The sequence below is a fragment of the Monomorium pharaonis genome, chromosome 8 (assembly GCF_013373865.1).
Source record: "Monomorium pharaonis isolate MP-MQ-018 chromosome 8, ASM1337386v2, whole genome shotgun sequence".
In the NCBI taxonomy this organism is placed as follows: domain Eukaryota; kingdom Metazoa; phylum Arthropoda; class Insecta; order Hymenoptera; family Formicidae; genus Monomorium; species Monomorium pharaonis.
Genome location: NC_050474.1, coordinates 2,740,915 through 2,763,103, shown reverse-complemented (window position 1 = coordinate 2,763,103; position 22,189 = coordinate 2,740,915). Strand labels below are relative to the sequence as shown.

Below are 22,189 nucleotides of genomic sequence, written 5' to 3'. Positions count from 1 at the left end.
AATGAACATAGGATTATTATGTAACGATTGCCTCTGTGGAGTTTATGTATATGTATACATGCACGAAACAGTTCAATTGCAATCCTCATATCAATCTGTGATGTACTGTAAGATAATGACAGCTATATGGCATGAAAGTAGCATCGATTTGGGGTCTGTATCGATAACAATAATTTATTTATATAAATACAGTGTAAATATATACATATATACCTTTTATATATACATATATATTTATTAATATCTATAATATATTGTCTTAGCAAAATCTACGTTCGTGTGGAACGAGAACATTTAACAAAGCGTCATTCGTTTCGACGTCTTAACTGTCACATTATTAACCATATTATTTCCCCTATAAACTACGCTGTTACAGTTTATGATTACCTGTGCCTAAAAAAGAAAAACGATCCACAATGGAAGTATCAGTTAAGTTACATTTTTTAGATTTGTTTGCTTAAAATATAAAAATCGTGGCCTCTCGCAGAGATCTCGCATTTGATACAGTTATAATCTACAAATTTGTCGAACGGTTGTTTCAGAATTGTAGCAAAGGACTCTAAGTCATCACAGTAGATATAAATAGATTCACATATAAGTCTACGCACAAAAGCATAGGTCAGTACAGTCGAGGTAAGTATTTATGATGATATAAATTCTCAAGCAAAACTTGTTAAAAATATCATAAAACAAAGAGCAATAACAGTCATGTAGAAAGGTCAACTCAAGAAAGATTTTTAAAAATTTATGCTAATTTTCAAGTTTTATTACAGTCACAAAATGAGAAAAAAAAAAACAAAATGTAAAGTACAACGAACTTTTAAACTAATCAAAAGTTTAGAGCGAGTTTATTTCATATTCAATAATTTAACGACAATCAAACTTTAACGCTTAAGTGGTCCGTCACCTGAATTTTAAACTGATAGTTATAAATTCTTTTAACGTATATTTTGCGTTATTTACTTATTTGTATGCAAAATGTTAAGTAATAGATAGATAGAGAAAACGTCGCTTATTTATCGAAACTATCACTAAACATTGGGCATACAGTGTATTTAGATTTATTATAGAATATACGACCTATCCCAATAGATTCATAAAATTTATGTTACGTACATCCGGCGGAGAGAGAGGGGAGGGGGGGGGGCAGGGATCACGTAACCGCTCGACTGTTAAGAAGATTCGTTCGTTTGTAATCATTGAGCGATAGTGATCTTTGCGACACAAACGTCGTTCGATCGTTCGACGTTTGTTGCAATGGATCGCTATAATAAAATGATGCAGATTTAATTAACCGCATCACGCATCGCGCAATAAGCCTTACGCGTTCAAACAATGCTGCTTTCGTAACAATCGCTTTGCGAAATCGCTCGAGGCAGCGCGATCGGACTCAAATCCAATACACGAAGATTATTTACGGAAGACAGACGGAATTCGGGTCCGTGTCGCGTAACATCGAATCAGTTGTTAATTATGTAAGTACTAACGCTTCGATTGCCATCGCGTCATCTATGAAGTTATGTCAGAGCTGAGCCAATCTCCGATTTCTAATCTCTATCCATGTGTCCTACAGTGTAGATTTTATATAGTTCTGTGCGTAATTTCATAACTGGAATATTAATATCGCAATATTCATAATTACGTGACCATATGTAATATAAAATCTATGTAATATAAAGTCTATTTTTTTTGCTCCAATTGTAAAACAATGAAAAAAAATAAGTTCATAATTTGCAAAATTTACTTTGAGTGTCTTATAATTAAATGGATATTCCAATGTTTAAATTCATAAATTCTTGACGAGGTCAAGTATCATATGGAACCACTAGACTCATCGTCGCATCGAGATAAATGAGAATCAATTAAAACACAAACGCCTATTATTTTTACTACTGTTATTTATAGTATATACGAATATTTAAAATTGTCAAAAGGCCCTACTTTTATGTCTTATTCGATGAGCTACAGTTCTGTCAACGTGGTTAATAACTATTAAAATTAAATCGCTTCTTATATACAAATCTCCTAACATCTAATAATTTTCGCTTTTTATGAAGCGCAACAAATATTGATTTAAAAGTATAATAGTGTCTAAAAGATCTACTCGATATCATAACAACAGTGTTACAAGTCGCGGTAACAATTCGCACACTCCGTCGTGTCGCAATTATTATAAAATTGATCTTGAAGTGCCGAAATAGTTTTGATATAAATACAGTAAGTCTAAAATACAAAAACAGTCATTTAGAAGGCCACAAATGAATTTGATACGTAGGTACATAATTGATTGTACAATACGCCAACATACTTCGTATTCAGATCGCCACTTAATCATTTCAGAATTCGCGAGATCTCAATTTATTCTCTAACGAGGCCAAGCTTCTTCTGACAGACTTTATTACTTCTCATAAAAAGCATTTTTAGTCGACTGATTCTGGAATTTGCGATTGGTCTAAGAAATCATTGCCGCGCCTTAAGATTTTCCGTTCCTTCGTTGCAAGGCGATCGAACTCGTGACGTATTTCAACGGCCGAAGAGAGGAACGATATAATAGTATACGAATAATATTATACAATAAATATTAATTGACGTCATTAAACGATTCATCGCTGTTCTTTGGATGATTATATCCTTACTCAACAATGCACAACAGGACTTTGTAACATAGAGCGTGCACGACCAACGAATATATAACATTATTGATAATTTATATGTTAAAAATGTGAAATACGGCATCTTTTTTTCACATCAATTTTCACGCATTTGCATAAAATTTAGATAATCTTTTAAAATTAAGTCTTACATAGAAATGTGAATAATTCATAAGGGATTATATACGAAATAAAGAACATTATAATTGCAAATAGATTGAATAGTAATGGGAGGAACATGATATTAAAATGACAAATTAAAGCGGTATTATAAGTAATTAACTTTAACAAAAGTATCTCTACTCAAAGTTAAATAAAAATCACTGTAATCACAGTCGCGTCTTAGATGCATCGTATTGTATCGACCTTATGATGCGTGCACAAAACTGTTGAAAAAAAAATTTAATTTAATAACCGTTATCGTATATTATCATTGGTACATCGATCGATGACATAATGTGATAGATAGTCATTTGTAAAAAGAAATTGTAATGTGCAATAATATATTCAATTTTCAGACACGATCACCGAATATATTATAAATTTTAATTCAACAAACATCATCGTGACATTATTGTTGATGCATCGATCGATGATGACTAGTTTTTAAATGTAATTATTGAATTTTATTATCATTTTTAATTTAATGACCATCGTGAAATTATTGCTGATGTGTAGATCAATGTGTAATAGGTATAACACATCTATAAAAGAAATTGTATAATATCTTACATGATGTATTTTGATGTACCAAATCTTCCAAACACTGAACATTAAATTCATTACAAATTTGCAATACTATTATAAACCATATTATAAACCATAAACTACCCTGTTGGACGTCCACGTTCTGCACAACTCCGATCGAGTGTAATGCCGTACGGAGGTAACTGAATTACGAGGCTTAGTCGCCCTTATTGATGATTTCGGCCTCCTGTATATCTTCAGGTGCCATATCAGTATCGCCCCATCCCCATATAGCTCCTTCGTGTGTATGATCATGATCGTTCATTCGCTCGTATTTCGAGCCATCGCCCGTTCGGGCGGCACGATTCTTTATCATGCTGTGCCCCACGGTCTTCAAATCGTACGCCCAACCAATCCAAGCAAAGAAGTCGATGAAGGCGGTAGTGAAGTTTGTGCGATAGTTGCCTAATTCGGCGGCCTTGTAGTCCCACGGGAATACGTGATGATAATTGTGCCAACCCTCGCCGAAAGCGCCGATGCCAACACTGTAGCTGTCGGTGGGGCTAATGGAGCTGTGACAAAGATATGAACGCGTTTCGCTTATCGATTTTTGTTAATCAAATTTGTTGTACGGTTTGAAATAGACTGAATGACAGAGAGGTGCATTTTTAGTGATACTCACTTGTCATACGGTTTCATGCCCCAAATGTGAGCCGCGGAGTTCACCAACCAGGTCACGTTCAGCGACAACGTGTATCTGAAAAGGGTGGCGTACCACGCGTACATGGGTTTCTCGTTCCAATAATGGCATGGTATCCATGTAGGAAGCAGGAAGCAGAAAACAGGCATCAGAATAATGTAAAGCCTGTAATATAAGTTCATTTTGACGAATAAAGTTGAGCGGTAATCTTTTCTTAACAACCGCGTGATATTAAAATTTCACTAATTTCAGATATGAAACGGTATTTTCGTCGATGAAGAGTCACCATACCTGCGTTGCCAGACAACAACAAAATCTTTATCGAGATCGCTCATATCGATTGTGGCTCCCTTGCTGATGACGTCCGGGTGCTTACGAAGCAAAAGCCAGCCCATATGCGAGAAGAAGAAGCCTCTCTGTGCGTTATGCGGATCCGCGTTTGTGTCCGTAAATTTATGATGAACTCGGTGATCTCTCACCCACTCGTAAATGTGATTCTGTAAAACAAAAATAAGTAATTATAATTTTTAAATAATATTAATATTTTCTTAAAAAAATTAGTCTCTAGAGCATTTTTTATATTTTGATAATAATATTAAAAAGTATCTGTAATATTATTTTAAATTCTATATTTAAGATAATAATTACTAAATTTAATAATAATAATTATTATTTTTCTAAATGCATATGAATATGTTCATATAATCAGCATGATCGGGAGACTTACTTGGAAAGCTGTGGTCTGCAAAAGCATAAGAATAATTCTCATTGGCCATTTCGCTTTGTAAGCCCGATGAGCCCATAGTCTGTGAGCACCTGCTGTAACACCAACAGCAGCGAAAGAAGCAACAAAAATACCTGAAAAGATAAATAAAATCAGATATGACAATATCATAAGATCTTTCACAAATAAAACACTTGTAATTATTATTAATTTATAGACTGTACTAGTTTACGCTATTGATATCTACTCTTTATGTTGTTTTTTTCTGCAAATTAATTGGTTGCAATTAATATTATCTATATATATTATATATATATATTATTATATATATTTATATATTATATAAAACAACACTCGAGTCTTAAGTTTTAAAAGATATTATACATAAATAAAACGTACTCCAAAGAAACGTGTAAAATCTGGCAACCGTTATTAAAATATACAATCCATAAAGCGCTCCAAGATGAAGGTAAGCAAAAGCTATCATGTTTCTCCAAACAATCTTCCATTGATATTTAGGCTTCAAGGTTTGTGTCTTTTGAATTGACAATTGTTGCGTCACAGCCTTCTCTGCCGCCGATTTTTTTTGCGACACATCCTGCTGGGAAGCTTCGAGGAATAAAGTTGCTGAACTGCCGAACAAATTCGGCGCCATGTTGCTAGGACTATCTATAACAAGTATTTACATCTCGAAAATTAAAGTCACGTTGATATATATGTAATTTGAAGAAAAATTTTTAAAAAGCGCCAAGTATATACGTTGTATGTGTGTGTGTGTTTCTTTAAGAAAAAACTTATACTAAATCCAAATGATAATATTTTTATATTTCCATCATATAAGAATCTTTTTATTTTAACCTAAACGGTTATGCATATATATTTCAATAAAATATAGATTTTAATCTCGAAGAATTAAAGAGAAAACAGTATAAAATAAAAAAATTCCAAAAGGAATTTGCATTTACATACTTTCGGACAAACTGAATATATCGAATAAATAACGTATAATTCTTAAACATTTTTACAATACATTATTGTGCATAATTATTATTATAATTAATAATTTACATACTCATTGCTTATATCTTTGTGCGCCAACTAAATGAATGCCAACAAAAAAAAAAGAAATCGATACTAATAGATCTCAATAGCGTTTTGCTCATTACGAATATTCAATTTTTATTATTTCTTCTTTTCTACGTGAGAAGAATCGAGGAATGGCCTCCATATTGTCATGCCACCATTAACCAAAGATTCATGATTCTTTAATGACTCTCGACGTACGTTATGTACATCCACGCAACGATCTTATTATGGCTTTCTAGAACATTACGTGTGGTTAATATATGCGACACACGTGTGGAAAGCGCGCATGCAAAAAAAAGGGAATTCTCTAAACGATGCGCTTTCAACACACCAAACGAGTGTCCGCGGTCTGTCTCGCGGAGAATGATATTCTTCAATTGTGTACGCGAAACAGAGTGCAGAGTTTTTGCACGAGCCCGCTACGATGTCGACCACATTAACAGCCCTTCACGACGAAGAAGTGGTACGCGATTGTTGCATCAGAGCAACCTCGTAATCGCCGGTGATATTACATTAGCGCGCAATCTCGTTGCGGTTTAGCGAAAAGTGGATTTTTATTTCGTATTACACTTATCTTTGCTAAAGCTTCGTGACCAATCATCGATCCCTTACTTCTAAAATCATGTCTCGTGTGCCGCAAAATCCTCGAAGAACCGTTAAAAATTATTACATCGCCGATTTAAAACTGAAAAGTAACTTTCGTGAAGGATTATAAGCCGCAAATTGATAGATTTGAAAAATAGTATAAATAAAATTTCCAGTAGGAAAAAATAACGAACAAAGGATTTTAAGAGTGACAGTTACTTCTCCAAACGTAACACAAAGTAAATCAAGTACCGATAGATACTTCAGTCGGCCTAGAAGAAATGCTCAGAACTAAAACGCGCATTCTTTCTCCTATATTTTATACTACTAATTACACGTCGTTCCTTCTCCATACGCACTCTAAGAGATTGACGATGAGTAAAGATTACGCGAGTTATGTAGGTTGCCCTACTTTAAATATTCCTTTCTTTCAGTAGTCTGCGTTCTCTCGATGTCGAGAGTTTACGTATAATTTAACGGAACCTGATTCACGATATTGCTACTGACATTATGGATTTTACATCCGGAATAAAATTTATCGATACCGCGACAATGTGTGTGTGTGTGTGTGTGTGTGTGTGTGTGTGTGTGTGTGTGTGTGTGTGTGTATGTGAACGTTTATGCCTTTTATATATCTATAATATATCTATCTTTGTCGTATCATTATTCTAAATTACTAACGCTTTCTTGAAGAGTTGTAGTATTATCAATCAGATCGAAAGTGTTACGGATCATTTGGCGAGAGACATCTGCGAGGCGATTTAGTCAAGAAACTAGTTTCTTTTATTTTCTCTGATTTACACTACACAATTTTTTTCTCGTAAACTCATAAAAAACTAAAAATAAAAGTGATGCGTATAAATCTTAATAGATTGTTATAGATTTTTTATTTTGTTTTTTTACGTAACGTTAACTTTATAATGTATTAAATAAAAAAAGTACACATAAATCAAATTTTTCGGCTTATTATTGCTTAAATAATATTATTTTATAATATAATTTTTTTTAAATAAATGTAATACTAAATTATTATCTGATTAATCTTAAAATATAACAAATAATTTACATTTTTTGGTGTTTTATGTCAGAGAAATTTAATATTATTTAATACTATTAACATAAAAAAATGTTAATGTCACGAAATAGCTCTTTAGGAATAAAAATAACTTTAATAAATATATATCTCTTTTTTTTTCTTTTCCCTATATATTTTATAATAATTATAATTCATAGTATTATGCTATCAGTCTTGAAGCAATGTACATGTATTCATATTGTTTTAATTTTCAGGATTAGATAGAAGTAAAAATTTGAACATTACTGCGTTGAAAGTGTTCACATGTTAAACGATTATTTGTGACGGACATGTTTGCGCTTCGCTGACTGTCAATCAGCATAGACATTCGCAGAACACAAATGCAACATAGTTTGAGCGAATGCTTGACTTACGCTAATATTAACTCTTTGCCTAGAGTAACCAGGTTGACATGCTATTTCCAAAGTAGCTTACGCTCTTCTTCTTTAACAGTATGCCATAAATTCTTACTTAACCGTTCAATTTAACGACGTTAAAAGATAGTTAGATACAGTTAGAAGAAGAGAGGGGAAGGAACTTTCTTTAGAGAACTTTACAGCTATCAAAGAGAAAGTTATATAATTAATACAAACATTAATGTTACTCCCGATCTTAATATAAATAAGATATTTATGATTAAAGGAAATTTATATGTTAATTGCACGAAAATCATTATCCGTCACAGAATCAGTTATAATTAAATCCGCTTTATATGTACAAATCGCGATAAAATTTAAAAAGGAATTCTTTTCATAATCTTTCATAATCTTTTATACATTAGAAAATATTTGAAGAATCGCACACATTTGTACAAAATTATGATTCATGACAGAATCAAGTTAGATATTTAAAATTCTATCATAAATTATGGATTGACGGATTAAAACAGAATTTAGGAAATTACTATTTACAGTTTATTTTTTGGAGATTAAAATTATATTATTTGTGTAACACAAATGCATTTTAACAAACAGCTGTAATTACTTCCATAATTAGCTGTTCAATTATTTGTCAAAGTTTTGAGCCTTAAACAGATAAAAATACTATTTTTTATTACCACCGTTGTAGGCTCAATTTTATTTTTTAGTGTAGGTGTTAGCGGCAACCATCATTTTTCTTGTTTTTCTTTGATCAAAAGAGAAAAGATCCACATGACTAGAGGTTAATTACGGATTCACTTCATAAGTCAGTGGTACAGCTATCTCCTCGTTTTCTGCAACTACATTACTGTTATGCATGTGGTAAAGAACGTATGAATGATTCTCGTGAAAGCGCTATCGAAAACGTGTATCTTTCTATTTTACAACGCTTGAAATTTTATGATAATCAAAGATGATTCACAACAAAAATAAAGCAGTTTTAATTTATTGAAACTATGATTCACTTAATCTTTAATAACAAGATTATTATGATCAGTTTCATTTAAAAACCTTATTTAAATTGTAAAAAAAAGATATATATTTTTATGCGTTCGTAATCAATTCTTAGATTGTTTTAAGCAATGTCTTAAGATGCTAATACAGATCTGTGATTGAAAACATCTTAAAATAGTACTTAAGATCTTATTTGTATTGGATTTAAGCTGTTTATACTTATATAATTATAATGTATAACTAAATAAATAAATTTCAGAATTTACGTTTTATAAATCTTTGTATTTGCGATATATAGACGATTAAACTCTTAGATATTGATATAACGTCATGTTAAATAATTTAAAGTTTGATAACTTGAAATTAATAATACCCACGTAACTGGGGCAACTGTCGTAATTATTGCTGCTTTTGTCAGTTGTAGTATTAGAATGAAAAGCATTATGTATCTATTAAAAATGTTTTAATATTAAATTAACAAAAAAACTCATGAAAGTATTCTCATCCAAGTATTGAAAACGCGAAAGAGATCAAGGAGCCAAGATAAAAGTTAAAAAATGTATGCTTATCCTAATTAAATATTTCATTAATTAATTAATTAATTCATTCATTTATAATTATATAATAATTCTTGTATTATAATTATGCTATAAAAAAAATTTTGTGTATAATTACAACTATTATTGCAAGTAATTTTGCGAGTAAATAATTAAAAAAATGTTTATTACATGATAAAAAAATGATAAAATAAGCACCTCAACTATTATGTGCTTAAAGTGTGGCAATAATTGGGACGGTTACCCTAATAATGATAAAATTAATACGCAAAAGTAAAACATTAATTAAAACTACTTCTAGATTGTACAGGCTTCACAGCGTGCCGGGAGATGCACTTATGCGTGCGTTTCTCTTCCGGAACGTACGTAGGCTTGGCACGAAGAAGTGTCATCCTAGTAAAAGTGCTTGCGGCATTTCAAAACGGTACATGATGTAGTCGGACAGAATACGTTCAAGGCGGAGAAAGGGGACGGCGGTAGAGGGAAGATGAAGAGAAACGAGAAAGAACATAAATAATGCTACGCTTGAGTAGGAACAGGTTCTCCGGAAAGCAGGCCAATGGCGTCTTTAAGGTCATTGCCAATCGCGGATCGAAATTCCTAGTCTTATAACGGAGCCTGAGGTGGTGCAAGGCTCTCGGATGTGATCGTGTAGCACCTCACATTTTCGACCGGAATGACAGGTTTCGGCTGTATTTGATACTCAATAAGGAAATTGTACGAAAAGCATGATTTTTATCCTCATCGGAAGTGAAAGAAAATTCACGCACGAGCACGTTTGTTGTTCTTATCTGTGCAAAAACAAAAAACAGCGTCGCGGATAATTTGCGTCTTTCAGAAAAGGAAATACGATAAAACAATAATTGTTGAATATGATTAATAATTGAATTGGAAACTCGCAATGCAGGAATGATTTTTCAGTTGCGCGTTAATGTTATGGACCGTAATGATGTAGATCGTTCTTCGTATTATTAATGACCGAAAAATGAATCGTCGGATGCTCGTCGATGATTGGAAAGAAACGGAGGATGTTAAAGAGGAACACTGACCTACTAATCCTACAGCACGTGACGTTTTCTCTCGGGATTCAACGCGTGCTGCTACACGTAGTATCTGACAAATAATGTACGACTTTCTTTTGAGGCGAAACGTACGTACTCTTCAGTTTGTGATATCGCCTCGCGTGCGGATCCGTATGTTTAGTCAACACTTAATGCAACTCGTGCAGTATAACAACGATATATCCTTCAAGTCGGGAATCTTTCACAAAATTTTACTTCCCTTAAAAAGATGCGCTCTTTTGTGTCCTTCCTTGTGTAATAATACAATTACGAGACTACTAATTGCGTAAAGTAATCCGCGTGGTAGCTGCAGAATGGAGTCGGTACAATGAACTGCATTTCGAATGTATCATTGCGATTTAGTTCGTCCTAAATAAATTATCATTAATAGAGACATAATCATATTCTTCTCGACATTGTGATTATAGGGATCATTCTCGATAATTGATTGTAATTAGATTTAAATTATGATTAGTGAGACAGGTCTTAATTATTTTCAAATCTTAAGTATTTTTCAAAGTGCATAATAGTGAAGACTAATACATAATGATGTAAACACGCGAAATGGTATAATGATGTTTGATATGATGATTACTGTAATTATTTTTTACTACAATGGGCGATGCTTTCTTTTCGTGTCGGCAGTACAGCCTTTCCGTTTCTGTATTTCCATTTCTCCGTAATTTTACTTTCAGTTGCACGAATTGCATACATCTGAAACTCGAGCAAGTGTTGCAACATAATTGTGTTACAACAAAATTACTCTCACTCGCTAGCACGTAAATCGCTTCGTTACTTTGATTCCAAGTTATTACCATATTTTAATGCGTTTTGTCATTGGATTATAAAAATTAATAGTAATTTTTCTTACATAAGAATCGGTTTTTCAAACCATCTTGTCTAGCCATCTCGTTAATTTTTATAAATACGCAAAATACATGACGTACATTATTTTTGTTATGTATTTTACGCATTTATAAATGCATAAAATACATGACGTACATTAACGAGATGAATAGACAAGATTCTTGTGTAAGGAAAATTACTATTAATTTTTACAAATTAGTATGGGATTTTTTTACATTTTACGTGTTGTATGAATTAAAAACTACTTATTATGTTAATGTGTTTTCGTTCGATCTTATCAATCCACTGAATGTTTTTACTTGTGTTTTAACTAATGCACGAAAAAAAGTTCATGTTTCCATATCAAAGCAGAATATATAATAACTGTGATATATAACATATATTACGTTTGTTAGCATTATTATGAGATTCTATTCAATTCCACTCTAATAAGTAAGGCAACCATTCAAGAAAGTGTGCCATACAAAAAGTTTGTTCGCTCGACAGATGGGAAGAAGCATCAGCAGATAAAAGAAATTCACTACCGCGTGTGTGATTTATTCGCCATTTTACATTTGTTACGTATAGTCGCCATTTTACATTTGACTAGCAACAATTTAAATCAGTGAAACAATTAAGCAAATTCTTTTGAGAAAAGAGTACGCAATATATAGTACACCTAAAGAGTCAATTTTAAAATTTAGTTAAAAAATTAATTAATTATAAATTAAATAATAAACTTTTTGATTATATATATAATTAATTCATTAAGGCTTATGGTTCATAAGCCAGCAAGCTCAGTCAAAAAATAACAATTAAAAGTAAGATCGGAGTATAAGAAAGCATTCTAACATAAAAAGAATGCTGCAAAATTCAATTTTGCAACTATTGAAATAAACGAATTTCAAAAAATTGACTATAAAAAACAACTGATAACATTAATCGATTTTTCGAAAAAAAAAATTAAAAAATTATATACAATTTTATCTTAAATTTATTTTATATATTTTTTTTTTGCACAAAACCCAAATTGATTTACCCATGAGTTTTATAGTCATAAGCCTTATAGATTAATCAATAACTGTTTAATAAAAGCATCAAAATTAATCAATTAATGTTTTACAAAAATAGTGAGATTTATAAACATTGATAAAAGGGCAATTCTTTACAGATACAAAGTATTAAAATGGCATTGATCATATTCTACACAAAATAAATGTATACGATCAGAATATTCTACACAAATGTATTGTACACAAAAAAATTGTACGAGGAAAAACTGTACACAAGAATTATCCTTAAATTAAAAATTATACACGAATGTATTGTGCGTAGGAAAACTCTCCACTACACACTTTTAATTCAAGGATAATTCTTGTGCACAGTTTTTCCACGTACAATTTTTTGTGTACAATATATTTGCGTAGAATATTCTGATCATGTACAATTATTTTGTGTAGAATATGATCAGTGTCGTTTAAATAAAATTAAGATAAAATTATTTTTGACAATTTATGTTTCGGGAAAGAAAATAGTAAAGTTATTTTTCATTTTCAAATTAATACGCTTCCTTGATAGAATATTAATTAAAAATATTTTTATGCAAAAATTGTAAAAGTTAAAAAAAAGACGTCCTATTTAAAAAATTTTGGAAATTATTTTGCAAAAAAATTGTATTCCGTACTTTTACAAAATTATAGTCGTGCAATAAAAACCAATTGTATAAAAAATAATAATTCTAAGTATATTTTGTAAGAATGTAATAGTGTGACAAAAAATAATCTTGTTTTAATAAAAAGTTTTTTACTTTGTGTGTATTATATAACAATCAACTGTTACTCTATGTAAAACGCAACAAATGCAAATAAAATCGCAACGCCTTATAATAAAAACTTTACATTTAAATTTAAATTTACGTCACATCTAAGAAAAAATAAGAATATAATTAAACAAATTAAAAAAATTTACAATTAGTCGTATACATTTGTATATAATATATATTTATAATAATATCAATGTACTCATAATTACATAGCAAATCTATGCAATTATGTGATTGTAATCATTTTTTATTTTTTTCCTAAACTAATACAAATAACTGTAAATAAAACAAATATTTTAGTATAATTTAATAATCAAAACTAATATTTTGTTTTATACATATTTTAAGAAGAATTTTAATATGAAAATTTTGTTGATTGCAATTACATATCCAGAATTAGCACACTGTTAATATCTCTTTTTTAATTTATTAAACAATAATTATGTTTTAATATGCGTAATAATGTGTAATATGTAATATATGTAATTGTTAAGTGACAGTTCAAGAGATCAGAAAAAATGATGGATCGTTAACTTACGATTAAGCGACGAATTAAATGTACTTGGGCGAAATTGTGAATATCTTGTCGCGGAGTAACACAAGACAAGAAACACGGGGGACCAACTCTTCTGGATGGATAGTCCGACCTGGTGGCGAGTTCACTACGAAATACCGAGATGCTGCAGCGTATGTCCCACTTATCAACTTTACGCCGCCCCGCGCAAAATGACGACCGTCAACGAAACCCCCCGCCCGTTGTGTCGGTGCCCTAAAAAGCACAGCTCCTGTATGAACAGACGACGGAAGTGACAGGTTGCAAAAACCGAGAGTTGTATGGTTTGCTTTCTCGAAATCGATTGTTTCTATTGGACAAAACGCACGCCCATTCTCATGCTCTTAATTCGCGATTCCGGCGTTATGTTGCAATTTGCCAATTATTTTGTTACTTTGATTATCATATGCAAATCATACATATATGCTCATGCATTGTACACAATATCTTAGCATTTAGTATTTGAGAAGAATAATTAGATATTTTTGCCGTACACAGAAAAAAAAATTACTCTCAAATTAAAACTTATGTATTAAAATTAACACGATCCTTGTTTCATATATAAGCAACAATATATAATCTTCTTAGAAGAATTAAAAATCTTGAATTTCAAGATGTTATAGTTTTATTTTAATATTATAAATATTATTTTTAAAATATGATATAATTGTTGTGATAATTTTATTCTAAGAAAATTATAATCTTTGATTTAAACATGTAGTATTTTCTATCCAATATTTTTCCTTTCCATTCAAGAAAATTATTCTTAAGTAACAAGAATATTATTTTCTTGATTAAACTATAAAATTTTAAAATAAATCTTTAAGTAAATCTTTTTAATTTAACGCGATATAATCTTATTTCAAGATTTCCGTTTTGAAACCGAAGATATTGGTAAAACAAGAATGTTCTTTTTTTCTGTGTATGTTTCCATGTACATATGTATTGAAAAGAATCGATTTAAAATCAGGCAATGACATTGATATTATCAAAGATATTATCTTTAAATGATTAAAATAATACTATACTTGGTATATATATATATATATATACTATAAAAATATAATGTAATTTTTATTCCAATAAAAATTGCTATAACTTTTTCTTTAATTTATTACCCACACTTTCAAAAAGTTTTCTGCCATATATCTTTCAGAAAGCTTTTTGAAAGATATTATGCTGTATAAAATATCATGTACACCTATATTATGTATTGTTTAAAACATCGTACATATTAATAAAATTGTTATACATATATTTGTATGTATTATCGAATTAAGTTTACTTACAAAAATAAATTCCCGAAATTATTTTCTGTAGAAATTAATTTTTATATATTTGTATTCCATTACTTTTCTATAAATTTAATAATAAAGTCATAAATTTATGAAAAATTATTACCGCATGATAAATAATGATAATTAAAACGGCACTAATATTGCAATTCAGCTGGAGAAAAACAAGAGCTGCATTTTGTGATCTTCTTCGCAGAAGGCGAGAAAGAAACTTTAGTGGAGGCATATTGTTAGCTGAGACATAAACTTTTTGTTAAATGTTCCAACGTTTTGCACGCAAGATTTTCCTTAATTACAGACTTTAATTTTTCACGATGATATTCTGAAATTCCTTTCTAAGAAAATAGTTTATTTCTTAAAAAAAAGTATAAAAATGTGTGAAGCACAAGAAGAAATCGGACATTAACCTAATTTAACATATTTCATGGAGGTGACATATTTTATTTTAGTCAATCCAATAAATAATTATCTAGTTATTACTTATTATATATATCTATAAATTCTGCAGTAAATATATTTAATAATATGTATAATTCATAGCTTTATAGACGATATTTTAGACAATATACAATATATTGTTGCTAACAAACATTTATGACACCAATTTTATCTGTTTAGATATGTAAATTTATACACACTGCATTAATAAGGTTGAATTTAATTTTAAAAATATATCATTTTTTTGTTCTTCCTTTTTTATGTAACACATATTATTTGCAACATGCAATTAGAATATTCTATGCATTAATAGTTGCGACAGCTTACATTAATAAATTGTTCTCTATTTTTATCACTGGATTTTTATTTTATACTTATATATTTACATACAATTATTCTAACGTTGAAATTTACATTCGTTATAGGATTAATCATGGATTTCCTAGTTACTCAACCGCAAAAAAGATTTAATAAATTCGTATATAATTAAATGTTTCTAAATATAGTTGTATTATAGAAGTAGTACTGTATATTATAGTCTGTAACATGTTTATGTGACGGGTTATAACAAACGTCAAAAATACAACAACTAGAGTTTAATCAATTAATTTATATTGACAAATTTATATTAAAAAATTTAAGAGATAAAATGAATTACTTATTTATCAATGTCTATTTTAATTATAATTACAATTTTTAATTTAATTAATCTTTAATTAATTATAATGTAATGTTTATCTTTTAAATTTCACGTAAAAGCAATATGTAAAATGTTAAATAATAACTAAAAACAAAATTATAACATAACAAAGAAAGTAAAATTTTAACAAAATGGCTAACAAGCTTGACAGTAAAATGGTGTTAATCCGAAATTTGTTGTATCAACATTCGGATGATGATGAGTATCTTTAAGTGGAAATATCATAATATTTGGTGGAAAACCCTAGACGGTAATAACCAAAATATTCATTGGACCAAAGTTTTCTATAGCTTAGATCACTGAGTTTTTATTAGATTATCAGCGGGTTTAGTTATTAACTGCAGGACATTTGCGAGAATCGGATTTGTATAAATTGGGATAAATCTCTCCTCTTTATTAATGTTGTGATACAGAGGCGGAAATTGACTCTGCACATTTTTTTTATCAGTGTACTTCACTGATTTCCAGACCAGACACTCAGGAAATTAAATCTGACAGAAGTGCTGTCCCGAGGAAAGGTGGCATTCTCTCACCTTAGACCTGCTTCAAAGACTGTTGAATAGGTTGAGGTACAAAGGGGGATACCCCAGATGGGATTAAGTTTTGGTCTCCATTCGTTTTTTTATCCTAACTTCTAACTCCCTACTAAATTAAAATAATAATTAATTATAGAAAATTTAAAATTTGAATACTAAATCGAGTATGTAATTCAGTACACGAATTATGGTCAAAAGTAAAAACTGTTCAAAGATTAAAAACTAATTTTTTCCTTTCTTTCATTACACACGAAATATTAAATCAATTAATCCGTTAGAAATTTGACGAATTTCAGAGAGAATAACTTTGGTTTTCAAGAGATAAATCGTAATTTAATAATTAAATTTTATTCGGTATCTAAGTTATACATCTATATTCCGTCAAAATAGAGTTGTTGCCTTAACAGAACGTGCACGATGTTAAAACCAAGTAAGAACGGAATTTCACGTCCCTTCGTCAAACATTTGTTGTGCATAAATTGCCAGTTCAATAACATTGGGCAATATTGATGTAGGAATGACGAGACGTGGACGCTGCAGAACTTTGTCAAGGCTATCCTTTCTGGTTGGGATCTCAATAGCAATATCCATGTTATATTACTACACTAAATTTAATTACAATTAAATTAAATAAATGTCAAATTTTCCAATTTTAAAAAACGTAAATAGCTTTATATAAAAACAAATTGTAATAGTTACAAATGCGAATCAAAGAACTAAATCAATAAAAATAATTTTAAAATAAAAAAACTATATTATTTATAGTTATTTGTTTCGACTTGCACGTGTTTGTGAAATAAGATTTGAAATGCAAAGTATGGTTCTATTCAGTTCGTCATTAAATATATGTATATTTATATATGTAAAACATATATGTATATCATTGCAATCTTTAAAAAATATTTCAAAATCTTAAAGCAGTGGAAATCAAAATTGAAGCGCAAACCGTAGCCAAAGATTTACTGATAAAACAAAGTTCTTTTACAAACAGCAACGCGGCATGCGCTGCAAACGACAAAGGAAGTTAGAACAATGAGAATACTTGAAAAGTATTACTTAAAGAAAGAATATCTTTGGTTTGAAAACGCAATTTTTATCCTCTAAATTTTATAAAGTACTACTCTAAAAGAGTGACAACCTAGCTAGTACAATTTTTGGTTCATTATTGTAATGAAAGTTAAAACTCACTTCTATAGAGTAAACATTTGTTCCTATAGAATAAAAACAGACCTTATACAATTTTTCACTTTATGATATTAATAAAATACATTGAATTAGAATATTAACATTACAATATTAAATAGATAGCCAATTTAATAGTACTGATGCTAATAAGCATCTATATCTGCCCCCTAAAATTATAAAGAATTATTAGGAAAAGTATTATTTCAACCATGATTCGAACTTGGACCTACTTACATTCCGTAGGTATCTTAACCAGTTCGACCACCGAGACATGCTAATACTTATCGCAACAACTGATTATGTTAGTTTCAATACATGTTGACCTTTCAATACGTTCTCCTAACATTAGCTGAAGTAATATTTTTTGCAGCATTTGGGGAGAGAAAAAAATCATAATAGATACTTGTTAATATTATTAAACTAATTATAAATTTAATATTGTGATATTATTATTTTGACTTAATTAAAAAACTACGGTTTAAAACCGAAAATATTTATTGGGAGCACGGAAAATAACGACGTGCAATTTTAACGCATTATATATATGTACACATATATAATGCGCAGAATATATTACACATATATAATCACATAAGAAACCTTAAAATACTGCTATGACCTTTTCTCGATTCTAATTGATTTTATGTCTGTCTAAAAAAACAAATTTTCTAAAAAACATGTTTTTTTAACCTTTAAAGGAAAAATTTGAAATTCTTTTTAAATAATATATCTATATAAACATTATTTATATTTGTACAAAATTGTACGTATACAAGATTTCAACATTAAAACTAACAATAGAATATATTAATTTTAATTGTAAACTGTCTTTTTTTTTCTTTCTCTCTCTATTAAAAAAAGATTAAGTATCATGCAATTATGTTGTGTCAACTGAAGTTAAATATGCAATTTTTTTATCTTGCTGAGAAAAGAAAAGTCCTTTAGGATATATTTAGGAAATGCGTGCCAAAGTAACGGTATAACAAAAAAAGACGAGGCATTGAACTCAAATGAGATTGATTAAAAATTTCCTGATGTTAAATATCACTTTAGGCAAACAATGTCGATAACTTAAAGTAATTAAATCAAACATTCTCTATTTATTTTTTAGAGAAATTAAAGATCAAGTGAGAAAAGAAGAAAATAAAGATGTCCTACTTTTAAAAGTACAATTCGTATACGTTATCTATTGTAAATAGGTGACATATTTACTCATCTCGTTCGTTGATCCGTTATTCAATTCTTTGAAAGGGACCCGGCACTACTTTGAGGTAATCTCCGCATAATACATTTTCTTTCTATAAGTACATAATAAGAATACTATAAATAATTTTAAACACATTTTGCAATTACACGTGGCTAACAATATATTGAAATCTTCATAACATTTTCCAAATAAAAAAAAATTGGCTGACATGATTCCAACAGCCTAATTGTATTCTTAAAATGTTAATTCGTAAGTTTCTAAATTACAAGAATGAATCATCATGTTAAGTAATGCTAATAATATTAAAATAAATAAAAAATTACTTAATCGTCGATTTGCATCAAACCTTCTTTACCTTGTATTATAATAAATTAGTATGTAATATGTGAAGTAATATCCAAACAGGAATACATACATTTTAGATATAAATCGTTTAGATGTATATGTCCATATACGTCATACTACAAAGAAATTATTACATAAATAAATATCACGACACTTACATGCCAGACGATAAGTTGCAACTATGATCGCACGTAAATTAATAAAATCATGTAACTAAAGGATTAAATTAATCAGTTATGTAAATTGAGTTATAAACCTTTAAGTCGAGTGCTGTAATTACGACCGATAAATTTAAAGTAGGTAGTAGCGATTAAAGCGAGAAAATGAAAAGAAAATCAATGAGTCGACAACCGATGAGAGAATTACAACGGCGCGACGTCGCGGTGGCCGACGACAGACGACCGATACACCGCGCCCTCGGGTAAGGGTTGCGCGGTGCACCAGCAGCATCGCCGCCACCTCCTGGGGAGATGCAACTCTCTCCCCAACTGCAATCCGCGATTTCGATTCTTTTATAATTTATTATACCGATCTTCTAGGCTTGCGTCACAAAAGGCGTGAATACATACGCGCGGCTGATCGCGCGAACGAGAAGAAATTCTTCATACATTTGTGAAAAATAACAAACAGAAACAGTAAAGACAATACTGTACCCGAATGGTCCGGCTGGTTCGATTGATCAGCAGCGCCACTACTGCCATTCGTCGTTCGTCCACGGCGAAGGGGAATACTCGCAGTTCTCTCGGTCGATAACCGAAAAAGGGGAATTACAGAGTTTCAGATCAGCCTTTCGGAAACTCGAGGAAATTTATCTAAATTCGAATTAGATTTAATGGAAATTTTTATTCTAATCTGGATAAAAACAATCTAAATTATCTCATGTTTAAATGCAATTTAGATTCATATAAGTCTGCAAAATATCACCAGAGTGCACGCGAATCTAATTTTACTTTTAATTTTTATTTCAAAGTTAAAATCCAAAATTTGTGATTATTTAAAATTAATTTATTAGCCATGATGTTCTTCAAATAATGTTCTTTATTGCAATTTTGACAATAATTAATATAATCTTTATGTATATAATACTACTGTTGTAAGAATTATATCTGTTACTTTCAAATATCTATAGTATAACTTTATATAATTTACTTGTAAATTTAAAAAATTTTAAAACACACAAGGAATTGAAATGTCCTTTCTAGTTAGTGCTGCCACACTCGGCACATCAGTGAGTGCAAATGCAAAGTAATGAGAATTATAAACAATTCTGTTTTGTTTTTTTAAATTAATATACTAAAATTAAACATTTGATATTGCTATTTTAAATCGTAATAATTATAAACTATATCAAAAAATAAAATTTATTAAATGTTGATTAATACTCAGTAACAAACTATGAAAAACCGAATATTTGTAAGGAAGAATATTTAATATAATGTTAAATCAACAATATAAAATTACAAATATAATTATTTTAGCTAAAAAGTAATAATAATTGCAATATCAAGTATTATTAATTTGCATCAAAAATATTTCTTAGAAAATAAGTCTTTTACTTTTTATTTTAATTATTTTAAATTTATTGCGCATTATATAAATAATCTTTTTACTTATCTTTATCATATCTGTTTGATGTCCTCTCCTTTAAATATAAATTTATATAGATATAACATATATATGTTATACACACCTTTTATGATATATAATTCTAAACTCAGTTAATATACTTCTTTATCTTGAATTAATAAATCTACTGATATTATATTAAATTGTGAAAAATAAGAAGAAATATAATTAGAGTTCTAATCATATCAGGTTCACGAATTATATCGAGTTGTTTCTCGTTCTCATGAAGTGAACTGCAAATGTTGGCATTAACGATAGATTACGAAGACAACATCTATAAATTTCTTCACATTAAACAAAATACCTGAAAGCTTTAAAAGTATTATTATTTTTGTCAAACAAGATATTTGATGCAGTCTATGTGATATATTGTTTAATCTTGTATTACTTTGTCGGAATAACATTATTTATAGTAAATTATTTTTTAAATTAAAGTAATGTCAGTATTTTTTATTTTGATATATACAGTATATCGAATTTTTTATAAATCCATAAAAAAATAATCTATAAAGTTGTTGAACAATAATATAAAAAAACTCATAAAGCTATAATAAAAGATTGAAAATTATAATTAAACTTGACGATTTTAAATACTGTTCTTGAGTCTTTAAATTGTCGTATTGTGAGGAAAATATTGCATAATGATGCATTCTCGCGGTTCCTGAGCCTTTATAGCGCATAGTGAATGCAAAATTGATCAAGACTGTGGTTTTTCTCTCATATAACACTAATATAACATGAGCCACGTATCACTAAATCGATGAATCAATTTCTCTTTCACTTGAATACATATAGGTTTATTAACCGACACACAATTCGATTCTCCATATAACTGTCTTTTCAGAGTACAAGATACTCTTATAAATATTTTTTTTTATAACTCTAAGACTGATAACTCGAAGAATTGGATTTTTATCAGAAAAATTAATTATCAATCCATTTACATAACCGGATTATATATATTCTATTACTACCACATGTTAGCTTTGCTTTAAAATGGAAAGTTTGCTCCAAAATTTAATTGTATTCGATGTTATTATGAGTTATGTCATAACTGAAATTTTTTTGGTTGATTATGAATTCTTATGGGATATTTCTTCACATGTGGACTGGCGCCATCTGCATTGTCAGAAATCC

The 22,189-nt window shown here is 29.6% G+C and overlaps 1 protein-coding gene and 1 long non-coding RNA gene across 2 annotated transcripts; both read right to left on the bottom strand.

The window, feature by feature from the left end:
* Positions 1 to 3,367: 3,367 nt before the first annotated feature.
* LOC118644164 (acyl-CoA Delta(11) desaturase-like) lies at positions 3,368 to 5,431 on the bottom strand. The gene is made up of 5 exons (XM_036290624.1): positions 5,162 to 5,431; positions 4,766 to 4,896; positions 4,330 to 4,535; positions 4,021 to 4,203; positions 3,368 to 3,910 (listed from the first exon to the last, which is right to left on the bottom strand). Exons 1-5 carry the CDS (start codon positions 5,415 to 5,417, stop codon positions 3,556 to 3,558), a joined length of 1,131 nt encoding a protein of 376 aa, XP_036146517.1. The 5' UTR covers positions 5,418 to 5,431; the 3' UTR covers positions 3,368 to 3,555.
* Positions 5,432 to 16,915: 11,484 nt separating this feature from the next.
* Positions 16,916 to 19,989, bottom strand: LOC118646835. The gene is made up of 2 exons (XR_004964265.1): positions 18,109 to 19,989; positions 16,916 to 18,041 (listed from the first exon to the last, which is right to left on the bottom strand). It is a non-coding gene; the product is annotated as an uncharacterized LOC118646835 (long non-coding RNA).
* Between the last annotated feature and the right edge of the window lie 2,200 nt (positions 19,990 to 22,189).

Coding starts and splice junctions, on each gene's coding strand:
- LOC118644164 (XM_036290624.1), bottom strand. CDS start 5,417: ATGGCGCCGAATTTGTTCGGCAGTTCAGCAACTTTATTCCTCGAAGCT. Junction 4,204..4,329: donor GTTGTTGTCTGGCAACGCAG/GTATGGTGACTC, acceptor CTTATATTACAG/GCTTTACATTATTCTGATGC. Junction 3,911..4,020: donor GGCATGAAACCGTATGACAA/GTGAGTATCACT, acceptor TCTTTGTCACAG/CTCCATTAGCCCCACCGACA.